Consider the following 21,638-nt stretch of genomic DNA (forward strand, 5'->3'; position numbering starts at 1 on the left):
TCTCTCCCCTTGTCCTGTCCCAAGGGATGCCATTGACCTAGAAAATCCTCAGGACCGAGGCCAGGCCACTCAGCTCCTGGAGGGCCTGGTGCAGGAGCTGCAGAAGAAGGCGGAGCACCAGGTGGGGGAAGACGGCTTTCTGCTGAAGATCAAGCTGGGGCACTACGCCACGCAGCTCCAGGTGGGTGAGATCGCCCGCCATCTACAGGAAGACTGGCTCTGCCTTCTCTTCAAGCATCAGCACTACTGGGTTTTTGCTGGCCTGGCCACTGACTCACCATGTGGCCATAAGCTGACTGGCAACTTTACTTCAATTTCCCCCACCCCCTCTTTCTAAGGCAGACCTGTCAAATTCCTTTAACGTGTTATAAAGCAAGAGGTGGGAGTGTGTGTGGAGGGGAGGGTGTGTTTCCAGCAAAGGGGGATGGGTGAGCCAGCATTATGGATAGATCAATGGAAGGAAGAAATGGAGGTCAACTGAGCCAGAAAGATGTTTTGGGGGCTGGAGAAAGGAAAATTGGCACATTCTAGAAAGGAGGGAATGAGGCAACCAGAGAGCCCTCCTGGGGGTCTCTTAAAGGGGGACAGATGCTGAAGAGGAACTACAGTTGCTCTGAAGTAAGGGCTGGATACAAGGCTTTGAATTGGGCTGGAGAGATGGCCCAGCAGTTAAGGCACTTGCCTTCAAATGACCTGGGTTCAATTCCCCAGTACCCATGTAAAGCCACACACAGAATAGTGCATGTGTCTGGAATTTGTTTGCAGGTGGTAGAAGCCCGGGTGTGCCCATTCTCTCTCTCCCCCCTTCTGTCTGCTTGCAAATAAAATAAAATAAATGATTTTTAAAGGCTTTGAATTAAGAGATTAGAAATAAAATGTAGGTTCTCATTGGTATGAAGTGGGGGAGGAATTTATGGAAGCAGGAAGGGGTGTGGATAGTATTCATGTATTTCTTAGAGAATCCTTCTTAAAACCCAAGCAACAGGTGGCCAGAGAAATAAATAAAAGTTCATCCTAGAAGGTCAGATCAGGAGAACCTGAGGGAAAGCAAAATAGGAACCCAGGGGCAGGTGCCAAATGTGAGGTACCTTGATCAAACACCCCCCCACCCCCATTTGCCTTAGTCAAGCATCAATTTTCTTATCCATGAAGTGGCAGGAATTTTGGCTTATCTTGTAGGATTCCATGCTAAAAGAGTCAAAGTTGATGGGAAGGAGTTGGAGGTGGAGGGAGGGGAGAGGAGCAAAGGACAGATAGACAGGTCTGATAAGGGCTCCCAGAGCTTCCTGGGGAAGGCTGAGGCCTGGGCTGGGAAAAGGGAGGGGTGGGCAGCGCTTGCTCGCTGGGGAATGAGCAGGATCCCTGTCGCCTTCTTTCAGAACACCTACGACCGCTGCCCCATGGAGCTGGTCCGCTGCATCCGGCACATTCTGTACAATGAACAGAGGCTGGTCCGGGAAGCCAACAACGTGAGTGTCCCTAGGCACGGGAGAGCGGCTGGGGACTCCTGCCGTATGACGTTCTATCTGAACCCAACTACATTTATGTAACACTGGCATGAGGGCACAACAGAAATAAAAACAGGGCAGGTGTGAGAGGCGGTGGCTAGTACCTGGCTGTTGCTCTGCTGCTGCATAACTTGAGTAAGTTACTTAACCTCCTTGAGCCTCTAGTTCTCTCTCTGTCTCTCTCGTTTATTTGTTTGCAATAGGGTCTCGCTCTAGCCTAGGCTGACCTGGAATTCACTATGTACTCTCAGGCTGGCCTCGAACTAACAGAACTCCTCCTACCTCTGCTTCCTGAGTGCTGGGACTGAAGGTGGGTGTCACCACGCCCTGCTTTTTTCTGTTTTTTTTCTCTCTCACACACTTTCTTCTCCCTTTCTTCCTTCCTTCCTTCCTTTCTCTCTCTTTCTTTCTTTCTTGTTTGCTTGCTTGCTTCTGGCTATGGAACCCAGGGCCTTGCCCATGCTAGGCAAATGCTCCGTTTCGTCTGTTGTGAAATGGGTATAGTAATAGTTCTTATCTTATAGGGTTATCATGAGGGATAAATGAAGTATTATTTGAGCCAAGGATAGACAAACAGGCCCATGGGACAGAAGAGGATGTCTTAAACGCACATATACACACACACATGAAAACTCCATTTGTGTTAGAGATGCACTATAATTCACCGAAAGAAAAAAAATCTAGCATTCAATAAATGGAGCTGGGGGCTAAATAAGAAACAAAGTCTGTTGGTGTCTGTGAGGAGACATAGAGCTGAGATGTGTGTGGGAAGAACAAAAGCAGGCAGGCTCAGAGAAGTGAGGCCCAAGGAGAGGGAGCAGGCACTTTAGCCTCAACTTCTGAAATCATAAGGGCCTTGAGCACCTGCTAAGATTCTGGTGCAAGCGCTGTGCTCCGTGCAATGGAGCAGTGAGCTTTGGTTTTTTATTTTTTGGTATTTTGAGGTAAGGTCTCACTCTAGCTCAGGCTGACCTGGAATTCACTATGTAGTCTCAGGGTGGCCTTGAACTCATGGCGATCCTCCTATCTCTGCCTCCTGAGTGCTGGGATTAAAAGTGTGTGTCCCCACACCCGGCTGAGCAGTGAGCTTTGTAAGTGGTCAGGTGAGAAGCCTTAGAATAGTGCTTGAAAAGGCAGAGGTAGGAGGTTCACTATGGGTTCAAGTCCAGCCTGGGTCTACAGAGTGAGTTCCAGGTCAGCCTGGGCTAGACTGAGACCCTACCTTGTTCAAAAAAAAAAAAAAAAAAAAGGTAAAAGTAAAAATAGTGCTCAATGTACAGCTGATTTTATTTTTTCATTGTTCAGACACCGATTGCAGGGAATGTTAAAATATTTTATTTGGCGATGTGAGAGAGGGGCAAGAAGGAAAGAGAGAAAGCTTAGATGTGTCAGGCGCTCCTGCCGTTGCAAGCAACATCCAGACGCAGGTGCCACTGCACTTTGTGCATCTGCCTTTTTGTTGTTTGTTTTTTTGTTTTTCGGTTTTTGGTTTTTCGAGGTAGGGTCTCACTCTAGCTCAGGCTGACCTGGAATTCTCTATGTACTCTCAGAGTGGCCTCGAACTCACAGTGATCCTCCTACCTCTGCCTCCCTAGTGCTGGGATTAAAGGTGTGCACCACCACCCCCAGCTGTTTTTTTTGTTGTTGTTTTATTTTTATTTATTTATTTGAGAGTGACAGAGAGAGAAAGAGAGAGAGAGAATGGGCACACCAAGGCCTCCAGCCACTGCAAACGAACTCTAGACGCATGCACCCCCTTGTGCATCTGGCTAACGTGGGTCCTGGGGAATCCAGCCTCAAACCGGGGTCCTTAGGCTTCATAGGCAAGCGCTTAACCACTAAGCCATCTCTCCAGCCCTGTTTCTTTGTTTTTTTGGGGGTAGGGTCTCACTCTAGGCCAGGCTGATCTGGAATTTACTATGTAGTCTCAGGGTCACAGGGTAGCCTTGAACTCACAGCGATCCACCTACCTCTGCCTCCCAAGTGCTGGAATTAAAGGCATGCACCACCATGCCCAGCACATCTAGTACTGGTGAATCGAAACTTGAGCCATCAGGCTTTGTAAGCAGGTGCCTTTAACCATTGAGCCATCTCTCCAGCCCTGATTGCAAGAATTTTTGTTTGTTTTTCCGAGGTAGGGTCTCACTCTAGCCCAGGCTAACCTGGAATTCACTGTGGAGATACAGGGTGGCCTCGAACTCACAGCAATCCTCCAACCTCTGCCTCCCAAGTGCTGGGATTAAAGGCGTGCGCCACCACACCCAGCTGATTACAAGAATTTTACGGTTCATTCAGAACACATTGGGAGGCCCTCCTGAATGTCTGATGCTGGGCTAGAACTATAGAAACAGATTGGTCCCCACCTAGAAGGATTCCCAGGAGGCAGGATGCTGTAGGGTGAGCTGAGTGCTAAGGGGGCAGATGTAGGAATACCACCACCACAGACTACCAGCTGGCAGAGAGGTCCTGAGGGAAGGATGGCTTAAACTACAGTGGTAAGGAGAGAGAGAGAAAGAAGGAAGAAGGATGAGATGAGCTTTTTTTTTTTTTCAATTTTTCATTTTTTTTTTGTTTTGTTTTGTTTTTCCAGGTAGGGTCTTGCTCTAGCCCAGGCTGACCTGGAATTCACTATGTAGTCTCAGGATAGCCTCAAACTCACAGGGATCCTCCTACCTCTGTTTTCCGAGTGCTGGGATTAAAGGCATGGACCACCATACCCGGCCTCAAATTTTTATTTATTTATTTATTTGCAAGGAGAGAGAGAGAGAGAATGTGCACACCAGAGTCTCTAGCCACTGAAAACGAACTCCAGATGCATGTACCACCTTGTGCATCTGGCTTAATGTGGGCACTGAGGTACTGAACCCAGGTCGTTAGTCTTTGTAGGCAAGTACCTTAACTGCTGAGCCATCTCTCCAGCCCTTAAATTATTTGAGAGACAAAGAGACAGAGGTAGGGAGAAAATGGGCATGCCAAGTCCTTCAGCCACTGCAAATGAATTCCAGACATATGTGCCACTTTATGCATCCCACTTACGTGGGTCCTGGGGAATTGAACCTGGGTCCTTTGGCTTTGCAGCGCCTTAACCACTAAGCCATCTCTCCAGCCCAAAGGATGAGTTTTGTAGCTCAGAATAGTAGCGGCATGTGCAAGAATGTCAGCCCTGCCCTCGCAGTTGAAGGCTTTCAAGTGGTCAGTTTCATTGGGAGCAAAGAGCCAATTGGGGAGTCACAATGGGCCCAGTTGGAAAACGATCCAAGATCCAGGTCATGTTGTCTTCAACATGACACAACCCCTGTGTCCCTGACTTGTAGCAATCACGGCATGACCTGTAAATGTACAAAGGAATTCAGCCTGATTGAGAAACACCTGAGTATAACATGGGGTTGAAATTCTTACTCGGGAGGATCTGGTGTCCAAATGCTCTAGACTGATTGATGAGCAGGTGGAAAGGCCCTGGGGCAGGTATATACTTGTGTGTTGAGGGAGCAGAGGCAAAAAGCACAATAGTCACTGTGCTCCAACAATGGGGCGGGGGCTGTGTGGCTAGGGGTGACAGATGAAGGCTGTGTACCAGGCTGATCATCAAAGTTGTGCAAAATGGTTTGGGTTTTAAGAACATTTGGTTGGAAAGTCCCTGGTCCTCTCTCAGCCAGGTGTTTGGAGGAATGGAAAGATTCAAATAGGCCTCTTGATGTTCTCCTGATATTTCATTTTGGAGGGTCCCCAATATGCCACCTGTGAGAGCTTTGCCTTCTCCCCTCTCCTTTCAGTCCCAAGAAGGTCTTGAATGAGAACACAGAGGATGTGTGTCCACAGGCTTGTGTCCCGCTCTATCCCCAGCAGCCCGCACAGTTTGCGGCGCTGGATAAGTGTGGGATGTGGGCCTTCGGTGTTATAAGAAGACCTGGCATGTGTTCGGTTCTACTTTCTCCAGAGGAATTTCAGTGGGCCCTTTTTGAAACAACCAGGTGGACGCCAGATCTGAAATAGAAATTTCTGCTATTAAGATGCCATTGGGAGAAGGGAGTGTCAAAGGGGAAAGTGGGGGGGGGGGAGGGCATTACTATGGGATATTTTTTATAATCATGGAAGTTGTTAATAAAAAAAAATTTGAAAAGAAAAAAAAAAGATGCCATTGGGCTGGAGAGATGGTTTAGTGGTTAAGTGCTTGTCTGTGAAGCCTAAGGACCCTGGTTCGAGGCTCATTTCCCCAGTACCCATGTAAGCCAGATGTGCAAGGTGGCACATGGATCTGGAGTTTGTTTGCAGTGGCTAGAGGCTCTGTCTCTGTTGTTCTCAAGTAAACAAATAAATAAAAAGTAAAACAAAACAACAACAAAAAACTTTCTAAAAAAAAAACAAACGATGCCATTATTGGGGCTAGAGATATGACTTAGTGGTTAAGGCACTTGGCTGTGAAGCCTAAGGGTCCAAGTTTGATTCCCCAGGACCCACATAAGCCAGATGCACATGAGGGTGCATATGTCTGGAGTTTGTTTGCAGTGGCTGGAGGCCCTGGAGCACCCATTCTGTCTCTGTCTCTCTCTCTTTCTCAAATAACAGGCAGATAGAGAGAGAATGGGCACACCAGGGGCCTTTAGCCTCTGCAAATGAACTCCAGATGCATATACCACCTTGTGCTTCTGGCTTACCTGGGTCCTTTGGCTTCACAGGCAAGTGCCTTAACTGCTAAACCATCTCTCCAGTATTTGTTTATTTATTTGAGAGAGAACAGGCATGCCAGGGCCTCTAGCCACTGCAAACGAACTCCAGATGCGTGCTCCACCTTATGCATCTGGCTTACATGTGGTCTGGGGAATCGAAGCTGGATCCTTTGGCTTCGCAGGCAGGTTCCTTAACCACTAAGCCATCTCTCCAGCCTTCTGCTTTATTCTTTTGAGGCCGGATCTCTTACTGTACCTAGAGCTCAATGGTTGTGTAGACTAGCCAGCCAGTGAGCCCCGGGGATGTCCTGTTTCTAGCTCCGGAGTGCTGGATTTCCTGGCACATACCACCGTGCCTTGGCATTTACACAGGTGCTCATGTCTGGGTGGCAAGTACTTGACCTACCAAACCAATTCCCCACACCCTCTTTAAATGCATGTGTGTGGGGTGTGCATGCACACAGAAGCCAGAGGACAACCTGGGGTGTTGGATCTCAGGAATGTGTCCATCTTGGTTTTTGATATTTCAAGGTAGGCTCTTGTTCTGGCCCAGACTGATCTGGAATTCACAATGTAATCTCAGGCTGGCCTCGAACTCACAGTGATCTTCCTACCTCTGCCTCCTGAGTGCTGGGATTCAAGATGTGAGCCACCGGACTGGAGAGATGGCTTAATGGTTAAGCACTTGCCTGTGAAGCCTAAGGACCCTGGTTTGAGGCTCGATTCCACAGGACCCATGTTAGCCAGATGCACAAGGGAGCACATGCATCTGGAGTTCGGTTGCAGTGGCTGGAGGTCCTGGCACACCCATTCTCTCTCTCTCTCTCTTTATCTGCCTCTTTCTTTCTCTGTTGCTCTCAACTAAACAAATAAAAATGGACAACAACAAAAAAATTTTTTTAAAAGATGTAAGCCACCGCACCCAGCCTCCATCTTTTTTTGGGTGGGGGGCAGTAGGGGACAAGGTCTCTCATTGGCCTGCAGCTTGCCAGTTAGGCTAGACTGGCCAGCCAGTGATCCCTAGGGATCCTTCTGTCTGCCTCCCTGGTGCTGGGACACCAAGCCAGTAGAACTCAGGTCCTCATGCTTGCAAGGCAAGCCCTTCGCCCGCTGAGACATCTCCCCAAGCCCTACTCAATCTCTTGTGTCTCCAGTGCAGCTCGCCTGCTGGTGTCCTGGTGGATGCCATGTCCCAGAAGCACGTTCAGATCAACCAGACGTTCGAGGAGCTGCGCCTGGTCACGCAGGACACGGAGAACGAGCTGAAGAAGCTGCAGCAGACCCAGGAGTACTTCATCATCCAGTACCAGGAGAGCCTGCGCATCCAAGGTGAGGACGCCGAGTTGTGTACGTGGAAACCTGGCATCTCCACCGGATGAGGGAGCTGGGCCAGTGTCTATCCTCCAAGTTGCCCAAAAGCCCAGTAGGAGTCATGGCTTCCAGGGACTTCGGGCCTCTGTGGTGGGCCAGACTCTGGGCTGAGTCCTTTGCATGCATTATTCAAGGAAACTGTCACAAGAAGCTTGTGGAGTATATAGTTTGCTGGCCCTATTTTTTTCAGATGGTACCAGGGAGGTTCAAAGGGAACATGAATGAACCTAGATTGCCTATAAGTGGCTGGATCATATCTCCACCAGATAAATCAGAAAGTCTCCATAGTTTCCTAAGAGGCTCCCTCTGGTTGTGAGTAGTCAATGAGATAAGAATACATGAAAGGATATGAGTGAGTGCTCCCTAGCCAGAGGGAGGACTTGGGATGGAGTCCCCTAGGTTGAACCAGGCCAGGACGTACCCCTATTTGAGCCTCATCATAGAGGGAATGTGGACTTGGGGCTAGGGATGATAGTGGAAATTTTTCCTATTAAAAAAAAAAAAAAAAAAGAATGAGCCCCTTTTTTCCCCCAAGGATATAAATTTTCCTGTAAATACTGCTTTAACTGCACTCCATTCTTCTGGACATGCTATGTATTCATGCGATCCACTTTGAAATAGGTCTAATTTTGTCTGTGATTCATCCTTTTATTCATATGTTGTTTAGAAGTACATAGTTTATTTTCCACCTATTTATTATTTTCTTCCTCCTCCTCCTCTTCTTCTTTTTGTTTGTTTGTTTTTCATGGTGGGGTCTCACTCTAGCCCAGGCTATCCTAGAATTCACTGTGTAGTCTCAGGCTGGCTTGGAGCTCACAGAGATCCTCCTTTCTCTGTCTCCCAAGTGTAGGGATTAAAGGAGTGCGCCACTACACCTGGCTGTTCATTACTTTCTAGACATTGTACTTTCATTGTTTTCAATGTTGTCTTTTTAAAATTGTTTATTACTTATTATTTTGCACATACCTGTGGAGGGGCACCATGGTTTCTTGCCACTGAGATGATGTTCAGATACATGTACACATCACTTTGCATCTAGCTTGATGTGGGTGCTGAGGGATTGAACCCAGGCCAGTAGGCTTTGCAGAGCAAATGCTTTTAACCATTGAGCCATTCTCCAGCCAGACACACAAGGGGGCGCACACACCTGGAGTTCCTTTGCAGTGGCTGGAGGCCCTGGTGCATTCGCTCTCTCCTTCTCTCTGTCAAAGAAATAAATAAACATTAAAAAAAAAACAAACAAAAAACACTGGGCTGGAGGGATGGATTAGTGGTTAAGGCATTTGCCTGCAAAGCCAAAGGACCCAGGTTCAAAGCCTGGCATGGTGGCATATGCCTTTAATCCTAGCACTTGGGAGGCAGAGGTAGGAGGATCACCACAAGTTCAAGGCCACTCTAAGACTACACAGTGAATTTCAGGTCAGCCTGAGCTAGAGTGAAACCCTACCTCGAAAAACAAAAACAAAAAATAGTCCAAAGGACCCAGGTTCAATTCCCCAGGACCCACATTAGCCAGATGCACAAAGGGCACAAGCATATGGAGTTTGTTTGTAGTGGCTGGAGGCCCTGGTGCACCCATTTCTCCACCCTCTCTCCCTCTTTCTCTGTCAAATAAATATATAAATAAAAATTAAAAAATAACAACACAAGGGACTGGGAAATGGCTCAGCCATAAAAGGCACTTGCATGTAAAGCCTAACACCCAGGGTTCAGTTCCCCAATACCCACAGAAAGCCAGATACACAAAGTGGTACAAGCATCTGGAGTTCCTTTGCAGAGGCAGGAGACCCAAGTGCGCTCATACATTCTTCCTCACTCTTTCCCTGCTTATTGGGGGTGGGGGGAAGGGGCAGGGAAAGAGGCAGGTAGAGAGAAAGAGAGAGAATGGGCCTGCCAGAGCATCCAGCCACTGCAAATGAATTCTAGATGCATGGGCCACCTTGTGCATCTGGCTTACGTGGGTCTTGGGGAAATCAAACCTGGGTCCTTGGCTTTGCAGGCAAGTGCCTTAATTGCTAAGCCTATCTCTCCAGCCCATAAAAATATTTTTTTTTTAAACATGATAATAGGGCTGAGGAGATGAGCTCAGCAGTTAAGGCACTTGCCTACAAAGCATAACAACCTGAGTTTGATCCCCAGTTCCCATGTAAAGCCAGATGCACACAGTGGCACATGCATCTGGCATTCATTTATAGTGACTAGAGGCCCTGGTACACCCATTTTCTCTTTTTTTTTTTCTCTCTCTCTCTCTTGCTCTAGCTCTCATTCTTGCTGTATGCTTGCAAATAAATAAATAAAAATAAAATAAACAATAAATTCAGTCATGTTAACATAAAAAGTAAAAGTTTTATTAAAAATATCTATATTTTTTGGGCTGGAGAGATGGCTTAGCGGTTAAGCGCTTGCCTGTGAAGCCTAAGGACCCCGGTTCAAGGCTCGGTTCCCCAGGTCCCACGTTAGCCAGATGCACAAGGGGGCGCACGGGTCTGGAGTTCGTTTGCAGAGGCTGGAAGCCCTGGCGCGCCCATTCTCTCTCTCTCTCTCTCTCTGTCCTTCTCTCTGTGTCTGTCGCTCTCAAATAAATAAATAAAAATTTAAAAAAAAAATCTATATTTTCCAAAACAGAATATAGTGAGTAGAAAACAACTATTGTCCATACAGCAATGTGCTGCAATCCAGTGTTCTCGACCACAATGAGCACCTTTAAGATTTTATTTGGGCTGGAGAGATGGCTTAGCGGTTAAGCGCTCGCCTGTGAAGCCTAAGGACCCCCGGTTCGAGGCTCGATTCCCCAGGTCCCACGTTAGCCAGATGCACAAGGGGGTGCACGCGTCTGGAGGTCATTTGCAGAGGCTGGAAGCCCTGGCGCGCCCATTCTCTCTCTCTCCCTCTATCGGTCTTTCTCTCTGTCTGTCGCTCTCAAATAAATAAATAAAAATTAAAAAAAAAAAAAAAAGGTGTGCGCCACCACACCCGGCAGATAAATTAAAAAAAAAAAAAAAAGATTTTATTTATGAAAGTGGGGGGAGGGAGGGTACTACCATGGCATATTTTTTAATAATCATGGAAAATGTTAATAAAATTGAGAAAAAAAATAAAAATAAATAGTAAAAAACCCCACAAAACTTTATTTACCACCTAGCCTAGGTGTGTAGTGGGCCATACCATGTAGGTCTGGGAAGCACATCATTGTGAAGCACGTTTGCACAGTGACGAAATCATCTAGTGATGCATTTCTCAGAATGCATTCATATGCCTCAGCAATGCATTGCTGTATTTGCAAACTTATTTAGCCTTATGTCTGATAAAAGATAGCAGGATCTTGTTTTCAATTGTTGGTAATATCTTGTAGCCTCAAGAAAATTCCACTGTGTACTTGTTAAATATCAAGAGTGAATAGCAGTGCATGGTGACACATATCTGTAACCCCGCACTGGGCTGTGGAGAGAGGTTAAAAGCAAAAAGATAAACCGGGTGTGGTGGCGCACGCCTTTAATCCCAGCACTTGGAGGCAAAGGTAGGAAGATCTCCATGAGTTCAAGGCCAGCCTGAGACTACTGAATTCCAGGTCAGCCTGGGTTAGTGAGACCCTATCTTGAAAAACCAAAACCAGAAGAAGAAAAAAAAGGGTGGGTGTAATGGTGCATACCTTTAATCCCAGCACTTGGGAGGCTGAGGAGGAAGGATAGCTGTGAGCTCCAGGCCAGCTTGACACTAATTCCAGGTCAGCCTGTGCTAGAGCAAGCTCCCACCTCAAAACACCAAGCAAAAACCATAGCAATAACAACCCCCCTAAAAAAACCCAAACACACAGAGAGAACAGAGCCTCAGGACACCCCTCTGCCGCCCACCCCAGGGACTCTTAGACTATACTTTCAGAATCATTGATCTTGTCTTTATTGGCTATCTTCACATTTTTAGCTCATTTCTTCATCAGTTGCTGAAAGAGAGATATTAAAATCCCCTACTCCGGGGCCTGGGGACATGGCCCAGTGGGGAAGAAGAGTGTTGGCTGTGCAAGCACGATGACCTGGCTTTGACACTTGACAAGCCAGGCATGGCCACACATTCCTGTCACCCCAGTGTTGAGTGGGGCAGAGACAGGGGACTTGCTGGGGCCCACTGGTCAAACGGTCTAGCTGACAAACTGGGGGCTCCATATTCAGTGAGAGACTCCCTGTCAGGGAAGTAAGGTGGAGGAGCAGCAGAGGTCACCCAGTGTTCGCCTGGGGTTCCCACATGCGTGGGTCCTCACTGTACACACACACTTGTGACCCTCCAGAACTCCTCTGTGATGATGAAATTGTCTTTTTTTTTTTTTTTTCTGGCCTTTCAAGGTAGGGTCTCACTCCCCGCTCTAGCCCAGGCTGACCTGGAATTCACTATGGAGTCTCAGGGTGGCCTCGAAATCATGGCAATCCTCCTACCTCTGCCTTCACGAGTGCTAGGATTAAAGATGTGCACCACCACACCCAGCTGAAATTGTCTACTTAAAAAAAATATATTTTTTTTTATTTGTTTGAAACATACAGAAAGAGAGAGAGGAGAGGAGAAAGTGAATGGACACACCAGGGCCACTAACTGCTGCAAACAAACTCCAGACGCATGCGCCAGTTTGTGCATCTGGCTTACATGGGTACTGGAGAATCGAACCTGGGTCTTTAGGCTTCAAAGGCAAGCTCCTTAATCACTAAGCCATTTTTCCAGCCCTTATTTTGATTTGTTTTTTTAATTTCTTTTGCTAAGCTATCTCTTTGGCCCTTTGTTTTCTTTCTTTTTTTTAATATTGTATTTATTTATTTGAGAGAGAGAGAGAGGAAGAGGCAGACAGAGAGAAAGAGAGAATGGTCACACTAGGGCCTCAAGCCGCTGCAAATGAACTCCAGACGCATGTGCCACCTTGTTTACGTGGGACTTGGGGAATGGAACCGGAGTCCTTAGGTTTAGTAGGAAAATGCCTTAACCACTAAACCATTTCCCCAGCCCACTGTTTTCTTTTTTTGTGACAGGTCTCACTATGTAGCCCAAGTTGAGTTCAAACACATGATTCTCCTGCCTCAACTTTCTGACTGCCAAGATTACTGGCAGGTACTACCATAACCAAATTCAAGTATCTTTCTTACCGTCTTATAATCTCTGTCTTAAAGTCTTCTTACTTAGATGCTAATATACTATTTCAATCTTATTCTGAATTTCCCTTAGCATAACTTTATTCATGCTTTTAAAAAATGTATAGGGGGGTTTGAGGGTTGGCTTAGTGGTTAAGACATTTGCCGGTGAAGCCAAAGAACCCAGGTTGGATTCCCCAGGCCTTGTGTAAGCCAGATTCACAAAGCTATTCCTGCATCTGGACTTCATTTACAGTGGCAAGAGGCCCTGGTACATCCATTCTCTTTCTATACTTCTTTCTCATAAATAAAAATATACATTTTAAAAAATGTATGGAGCCAGCCATGGTGGTACATGCCTTTAATCCGACTCAGGAGGCAGAGGTAGGAGAATCACCATGAGTTCAAGGTCACCCTGAGACTCCATAGTGAATTCGAGGTCAGCCTAAGCTAGAGTGAGACCCTACCTGGAAAACAAAAAAAAAAAAAAAAAAAGGGAGGGGGTAAGCATGGTGGTGAACACCCCTCTAGCCTAGGCAGACTTGGAACTTACTATGTAGTCTCTGGCTGGCCACCACACACATATACACCTTTAATCCTAGCGCTTGGGAGGCAGAGGTAGGAGGATCACTCTGAGTTCAAGGCCAGCCTGAGACTACATAGTGAATTCCAAGTCAGCTTGGGCAAGAGCAAAATCCTACCTCAATAAAACAAACAAACAAAAATGTATAGAGGCTGGAGATATAGCTCAGCAGTTAAAGGTACTTGGTTGCAAGGCCTGATGGCTTGGGTTCGATTTCCCAGTCCCCATGTAAAGGCAGACACACAAAAGGGTACATGTGTCTTGGGTTCATTTGCAGAGGCAGAGGCTCCAGTGTACCTGTTCTCATTTTCTTTCTCTCAAATAAACAAATAAAATACTTAAAAAAATTATTTTAGCTGGGTGTGGTGGCACATACCTTTAATCCCAGCACTTGGGAGGCAGAAGTAGAGGATCATTGTGAGTTCAAGGCCAGCTTCAACCTACATAGTGAATTCCATGTCAGTCTGGGCTAGTGCGAGACCCTACGTTAAACAAACAAACAAACAAAAACCCAATTTTTAAATGTATAATATCAAGAGGTTGTTGAATTTTACTTTCTCTTTATTCCTGCAGTCCATTTTTAGTTAAGCTGGTTTGTCTAATAATATTTAATGTAATAATATATTTCTATGGTGAGCTGACATCTTAATATTTATTTTCTGCTGCTTTTTTTGGTAGTATTTGTCATTCTGTTCCTCCATTTGGCCCTTTTTATTATTTACTATTTTTCTAGAATTCCATTTGAATTTAACCATATGTTCTTTCCAAGCCTTAATCCATGTTTTGTGCACACACAGCGAGGTGGAACAATGTCACAGGTCAGGGTGCTAGTGACTGCTCGCAGGACGTCCTCCCTACACCCGTCTCCATCCCAGACTGACCCTTCCGGTGGAGGGAACAAAAACTTTATCTCTGACTTCTCCCTAAGTACCCAGTGTAGGTTTCTGTCGTCCATATCCATGTATGGGTATAGGTGTTGATTCTTTTTATTTATTTATTTAGTTAGTTGAAAGAGAGAGAGAGAATGGGCACATCAGGGCCTCCAGCCATTGCAAACATATTCCAGAAGCATGTGCCACCTTGTACATCTGGCTTATAATAGGTCCTGGGGGATCAAACCTGGGTCCTTTGGCTTTGCAGGCAAATGCCTTAACCGCTAAGCCATATCTCCAGCCCCTGGATTCTTTTTAAATATTTTATTTATTTATTTATTTATTTGGGAATAAGAGAGAAAGAGGGAGACAGAGAGAGAGAGAGAGAGAGAGAGAGAGAGAGAGAGAGAGAGAGAGAGAGAGAGAAAATGGGCACACCAGGGCCTGTAGCTACTGCAAACAAATTCCAGACGCATGTGCCACCTGTGTAACTAGCTCTACATGGGTACTGGGTCCTTTGGCTTTGCAGCCAAGTGCCTTAACCTCTAGGGCCATCTCTGCAGCCATAGGTTTGGGTTCTGTACATGAATTCCAGATGCATACACCATTCTGTGCATCTGGCTTTACGTGGGTCCTAGGGACTAGAACCTGGGCCGGCAGGCTTTTCAAACAAATGCCTTAACTGCTGAGCCATCTCCCCAGCCCTAGGTTTGGATTCTGCTTGGGGTTTGCACCTATCAATATGTTTATCCTGCTCATCACTGTAAACACAGACTAGGGCTGGGGACATAGCTCACTGGTAGGGAGCCTGCCTGCCATGCACAGGGCCCCGAATTCCATCTCCAGCATAGCAGAACCAAACAAAATGCACAGAGTATCAATCTCCACGTGGAAGGTAAGGCTCAAGTCTGAATAAGCAGTTGCCTTGAGTCCCCCTGATCTCTTCCCTGGAAACACTTGCAAAGCGGTCCTTACAAAGAAGGCTGGGCTCAGTTATTGGGGTCACCGCTACTCTTCTGCGGGCCAGCAGGATCCCACAGGTGCCACCAGGGTTCTCTGCTGGGTTCCAAACTGAACAGCACTCCTCCACTCAGAACATGACAGTGAGGTGGGAACTGCATTTCCAAGTTCCAGTGCTGAGCTTTTCCTGGCTGTTTCGCGTTGCTTTTGTCTTTCCCAGCTTGTATGTCCCTGGGACAGGCACAAGGTCAGTGTGACACGGTTCTCAGAGACCAGCCAGGCATTTGAACAAGACATGCTAGGGTGCTTATTTTCTTGATTCAGGGCAAGTAAGAATGGCGTGCCATTCATGGGTTATTGGAGAGAGTGATGGTAGCAGCACCCAGGGTCTTTAATAACCCAGGGGCAAGAAGAGAAGGAAGTGAGGGAGGGAGTGGGGTAGAGGAAGTGGAAGGGGTAGACAGGGGTGCCAACTGTGGATATGTTGAATTACTGAGAAGGGTTTCTGATGGCTACTCCTTGCATGACTCTACCTTGTCTGTGCCTCAAGATTTCTTTTTTATTTATTTCTTTTTTTGTTTTATGTTTATTTATTTATTTGAAAGTGACAGAGAAAGAGGCGGAGAGAGAGAGAATGGGCGCGCCAGGGCCTCCAGCCACAGCAAACGAACTCCAGACGCATGCGCCCCCTTGTGCATCTGGCTAACGTGGGTCCTGGGGAATTGAGCCTCAAACTGGGGTCCTTAGGCTTCACAGGCAAGCGCTTAACCGCTAAGCCATCTCTCCAGCCCCAAGATTTCTTTTTTAAACTGTTATTTATGAGAGAGAGAGAGACAGAGAGAATGGGTGCACCAGGACCTCTAGCCACTGCAAATGAATTCCAGACACATGCACCACCTTGTGCATCTGGCTTACGTGGGTCCTGGGGAATCAAACCTGGGTCCTTTGGCTTTCTAGGCAAGTGCCTTAACCTCTAAGCCATCCCTCCAGCCCCTGTCTCAGGATTTCTTCACACATGTACAAAAGGTACCGACGTCTCACATACACTGTTCTTGTCATCCATGGAATTCCCAACAGCTGGTGGGAAAACCAAGGGAAGCTGGCCAAGTGGTGTCCCCAGGAAAGGCAGGACATGCTCCTGTTCTGCTTATTTGCCCGCCTCTTTGTTGGTGCACAGTGGAGTTCATGATAGCCCATCCTGGCTAGGAGTCCTAGGCACCTGCAGCCCACCAGAGTCACTGCTGAACAAAGAGACACCGCTGAACTCAGGCAATGAGATGGAGCCTGAGGAGCAGGGGCCTCCGGAAGAGGGTCCTCATGTTCGGGCGGGCTCCCAGGAGCGCTCCTCTATGTCACCCTTCATTCTTGCCTTTTCATCTGTCAACCAGGACAAATCTGCATAAAACTTACACGAGAGGCTGGAAAGATTGCTCAGAGGGTCAAGGCATTTGCCTGTAAAGCCTAACAACCTGGGTTCAGTTCCCTAGTACCCATGTAAAGCCAGATGCTCAAAGTGGTATATGCATCTGGAGTTCATTTGCAGTGGCTACAGACCCTGGTATTTCCACTTTTTTTTTCTCTCTCTCTGTGTCTTTCTTTCTGTCTCTCTGTATCTCTCTTCTTGCAAATAAGTAAATAAAACTTTTTTAAAAAAGAAAGGGCTGAAGAGATGGCTTAGCAGTTAAGACATTTGCCTGCAAAGCCTGAGGACCCATTATCTATTCTCCAGATCCCACGTTAGCCAGACACACAGGGTGAGGCAAGCACAAGGTTGTGCATGCCCACTAGGTGGCAAAAGCATCTGGAGTTCAATTACAGGGGCTGAGGCCCTGGCGTGACAATTCTGCCTCTCACTCTCTCAAAAATAAAAATAAAGAAAGACAAAGAACTCACATGAACCAGACATTTTCTGTATCATTAGTTACTTAATGATGCATGCATTTATTTTTCTGAATTAGGGAATCACTATAGCAAAGACTGACCTGGAACTCACTCTGTAGCCCAGGCTGGCCTCGAACTTATGCGATTCTCCTACCTCAGCTTGCTGAATGCTGGCATGAAAGGCATGTGCCACCACCACACCTGGCTTGTATTGTCATATACTTAATAACCACAGCAGGCCAGTTACTTGGTGTCAGAATTCTTCCCTTTTACAGATTGGTAAATTGGGGCGCAGCAAAGAAAGCCATTGTCCCAACCTCCCTGAGCTAGTGAATGGTGGGGTCGCTTGTCTCCACAGCCCATCTCCAAGCCTGAGGCCCTGAGGCGAGGCTTGGCTGTGTGGTATGGAGTGAGCGGGGGCAGCTGGGCACGGTCTCCTCAGCTGCCCTCACACTGCCCAGAGAAGGCAATGGCAGGTGAGCAGAGCCCAAAGGCTGCCTCCGAGGGAGTCTCTCCATCTTTGGGCCCCCATGGCCCATAGGAGCCCTACTTGCCATTGACGGGGCGCCAGACCCTGAGGGCCTCACCCCCCCCCCCCAGCAGGTTAGTGCGGGTCCTCTGGGCTTCCTGCAGGACACAGGAGATGATGGTGGTGGGTGTCCTGTCCCCTCCTCCAGCTCAGTTTGCCCAGCTGGCCCAGCTGAACCCCCAAGAGCGCCTGAGCCGGGAGACGGCCCTGCAGCAGAAGCAGGTGTCCCTGGAGGCCTGGCTGCAGCGCGAGGCCCAGACCCTGCAGCAGTACCGCGTGGTGAGTGGCCCTGGGTCCCTCTGCTCCCAGGAGGGAGCTGGCCACCCGAGACAGGCCCCAGGTGGAGGGCCAGAGCCAGGATGGGCGCAGGCGCCCTCTCTTCCCCGGGAGGCAGAGCAGAGGGACAGGGCGGGGCCCGGGGACCTAGGCGCCCGGCAGGGCTGCTGTCTGGAGCGCGGCGCGCCGTGTGCCCGCAGGAGCTGGCCGAGAAGCACCAGAAGACGCTGCAGCTGCTGCGCAAGCAACAGACCATCATCCTGGACGACGAGCTGATCCAGTGGAAGAGGCGGCAGCAGCTGGCCGGGAACGGGGGACCCCCTGAGGGCAGCCTGGATGTGCTGCAGTCCTGGTAACAGGGCGGGCAGGGCCTTGGGTGGCAGTGCCCCTTCCTCTTTCCTCCCTGCATTGGTCTGGGCGGAAGGGTCCTGTGATCCACTGTCCCATTCCTGAGAGGACTTGGGCCCTCCGTCCCGCGCCACTCTCCCCAGGGAGGCAGTGGTGTCCTAGGGAATGAATGGGTCAGGATTTAGGTGTGCGGTGACCCCTTGGCTGGGTGGTTCCAAACCAAGGCTGCGCCGTGTCCTGCGTTTGTGGAAGGCGGGAGCCCCACTCTGTAACTGGACGGGTGGGGCGGGGAGTGCCAGCACCTTCCTGAGCGGCCTTGCCCAGGGGAGCGGGCGGACCGCACTGCGGGCCCTCCTGCCTGGGCTGGCACAGAAGCCGCTGTCCCCTAAGGGCCCTGGGCTGCCTGCAGGTGTGAAAAGTTGGCCGAGATCATCTGGCAGAACCGGCAGCAGATCCGCCGGGCTGAGCACCTGTGCCAGCAGCTGCCCATCCCCGGCCCCGTGCAGGAGATGCTGGCCGAGGTCAATGCCACCATCACGGACATCATCTCCGCCCTGGTCACCAGGTAAGCACTGCTCCTGGCCGTGCTCAGTGGGGCAGGTGGCTCCCAGGTGCAGGTCTGTCGAGGCCCAGGTGCTGTGCAGACCCCGAGTTTGGCCCCCGTCCTGCCTCTCTGTCCCCGCCCAGGCCCTCTGAAGCTGCAGTTGCTCTGGCTCTTAGAGGGGCTCCTCTGCCCAGTGTCTCCTGCCCGGCCTCCCCAGGAACACAGCCTGGGGCCTCTTCACCCCCACTAGGTCTTCCCCATGGGAAGGTCTCCCCCCAGCGTGACCCGCTGCCCTTTCCCGTGCCAGCCGCACGGTCACCTGTCTGGTCACTCGTGTCCCCCACAGCACATTCATCATCGAGAAGCAGCCCCCTCAGGTCCTGAAGACGCAGACCAAGTTCGCTGCCACCGTGCGCCTGCTGGTGGGCGGGAAGCTGAACGTGCACATGAACCCCCCGCAGGTGAAGGCCACCATCATCAGTGAGCAGCAGGCCAAGTCCCTGCTCAAGAACGAGAACACCCGCAAGTGAGTGTGCCCGCCCAGCCCCTAGCAGGGGCCAGTGAGGAGGGCGGCGTGTTCTCCTTACCTTCCACTCAGTCATGGGTTCCATAGTCCTGCACTAGCCCAGGCTAGCACCTAGTAGGCATGGTATACTGCCCTGTGGTCCTGTTACAGCGCTCACTGACCAGTGAGGACACCGCTGGTACATAAACAGAAATGGCCTCTCTGCTCACTCAGTCATCTGGCTGGCAGTGCAGGCTGCAGTCACCAAAAAGTGTTTCTGGTGTCATTGGGGGACACGCAGGGTTGCATGAGGGAGTCATGTTGCTGGTGAAGAGTTGACAGTTAAGACTGGAGTGGCGGCACGAGCCAGCATTCTCAGCACTTGGGAGAGGGGGGAAAGAGCTTCAGGAGTTCATGTCATCCTTGACTACATAACAAGTTTGAGGCCCGCCTGGGCTGCATGAGATCTTGTGTCAAAAACTAAAAAGTTGGGGCTGAGCCCACGCACGCCTTTAATCCCAGCACTCGGGAGGCAGAGGTAGGAGGATGGCTGTGGGTTCGAGGCCAGCCTGAGACGATATAGTGAATTCCAGGACAGCGTGGGCTACAGTGAGACCCCACCTCAAAAAAAAAAAAATTGGGGCTGGAGAGATGGCGCTTAGTGGTTAAAGCACTTACCTGCAAAGCCAAAGGATCCAGGTTCAATTCCCCAGTACCCACGTAAAGCCAGGAGCACAAGGTGGTGCATGTGTCTGGAGTTCAGTTGCAGTTGGTGGAGGCCTTGGTGTGCCCATTCTCTCTCTCTCTCTGCCTCTTTTTCTGTCTCTCAAATACATAAATAAATAAATAAATAAATAAGCTGGGCATGGTGGCTCACACCTTTCATCTCAGCACTTGGGAAGCAGAGGTAGGATCGCTGTTAGTTCAAGGCCAGCCTGAGACGACATAGTGAATTCCAGGTCAGCCTGGACCAGAGTGAGACCCTACCTCAAAAACAAAACAAAACAAAACAAAACAACAACAACAACAAAGTTGATGTTTAGTGCTAGGTCAGCAGCTGGGTAGGAGGTTGGTAGGGCCAGAGCTTGGCGAGGGAGGGCTTTTTCAGGCAGAGGTACCTGTGGCGTCCTGAGGAAAGAGTGCACAGAAGGTAGCCTGAGGACCTGGAGCTCAGGGCAAGTCACCCGCCCCGTGTGAGGCAGGTGAGTGATTGAGTACATGACACAAATACACCCTTTTACTGTGGGGCTGGAGAGATGGCTGAGCAGTTAGATTGCTTGCCTACAAAGCCAAATGACCCAGATTTGATTCCTCAGGACTCAGGTACGCTGGATGCACAGGGTGGCACATGCATCTGGAGTGTATTTGCAGTGGCTAGAGGCCCTGGTATGCCCATTCTCTATCTGCCCCCCACTCTCTCAAATAAGTAAGTAAGTAAATAAATAAATAAATAAATAAATAAATAAATAAATAAATAAAACCTTTTTCTGAAGCCCCGGGATGTTACTAGGTAGTAGGCTTCCCTAGCATGCATAAGGCCCTGGGTTCAGTCCCTGGTATCATCAAAATAAACAAATAAGCCGGGTATGGTGGCGCATGTCTTTAACCCCAGCACGTGGGAGGCAGAGGTAGGAGGATCAGTGAGAGTTTGAGGCCACCCTGAGACTACATAGTGAATTCCAGGTCAGCCTGGCTCAGAGTGAGACCCTACCTCGAAAAACAAAACAAACAAACAAACAAACAAGGCTGGAGAAATAGCTTAGCAGTTAAGGTGCTTGCCTGCATGCCTAAGGACCCATGTTACACTCTCCAGATCCCAAATAAGCCAGACACACAAAGGTGAGAAAAGTGCAAGGTCACACATGCCCACTAGGCGGTGCAAGCATCTGGAGTTCGAGTGCAGTGGCTGAGGCCCTGGTGTGCCAATTCTCTCTCTCTCTCTCTTTCAAAAATCAAACTGGGATGGAAAGAGGGGAGCCAGGTTGGGTGTGGGAGGGTGAAGAGCTCCAGCAAGGAAGGTAAGAAAAAAAAAAGAATAAGTAAATAAATATCTCCCTGGTGATGATTTCCATGTGGTGTAGGTATAGTAGGAAGAAGGGCAAGAACCTAGTTGTCACTCTCTGGAAGCTCTCAGCTGGGGCATGAAAGAATAACACATTAAAAAAATAGTAAGAGGAGCTGAGGAGATTGCTCAGTGGTTAAAGGCACTTGCTTGCAAAGCTGGTCATCCTGCATTGGACTGGGTTTGATTCCCCAGTACCCACATACAGCTAGATGCACAAAATGGAACATGTGTCTGGAATTCATTTGCAGCAGCAACAGGCCAGGCCCACTGGTATGTCCATTCATTTCCTTTTTCTCTCTGCTTGCAAATAAGTAAAAATAAAATAATAATATATATTAAAAATAAAAGCCAGACTAGGTGTGGTGGTGCATGCCTTTAATCCTGGCACTCAGGAGGCAGAGGTAGGAGGATTGCCATGAGT

At 48.7% G+C, this 21,638-nt stretch overlaps 1 protein-coding gene across 1 annotated transcript in view; it reads left to right on the plus strand.

Annotated features, from left to right (window-relative positions):
* Positions 1–21,638, plus strand: part of LOC101601313 (signal transducer and activator of transcription 5A) — a 32,038-nt gene that overhangs the window by 1,389 nt on the left and 9,011 nt on the right. The window contains exons 3-9 of the mRNA XM_045158654.1: positions 25–181; positions 1,380–1,469; positions 7,330–7,504; positions 17,628–17,758; positions 17,956–18,107; positions 18,513–18,668; positions 18,994–19,173. Coding sequence (XP_045014589.1) covers positions 25–181; positions 1,380–1,469; positions 7,330–7,504; positions 17,628–17,758; positions 17,956–18,107; positions 18,513–18,668; positions 18,994–19,173 — 1,041 coding nt within the window. The remainder of the gene's footprint in view (positions 1–24; positions 182–1,379; positions 1,470–7,329; positions 7,505–17,627; positions 17,759–17,955; positions 18,108–18,512; positions 18,669–18,993; positions 19,174–21,638) is intronic.

This window comes from Jaculus jaculus, chromosome 9 (genome assembly GCF_020740685.1).
Source record: "Jaculus jaculus isolate mJacJac1 chromosome 9, mJacJac1.mat.Y.cur, whole genome shotgun sequence".
Taxonomy (NCBI): domain Eukaryota; kingdom Metazoa; phylum Chordata; class Mammalia; order Rodentia; family Dipodidae; genus Jaculus; species Jaculus jaculus.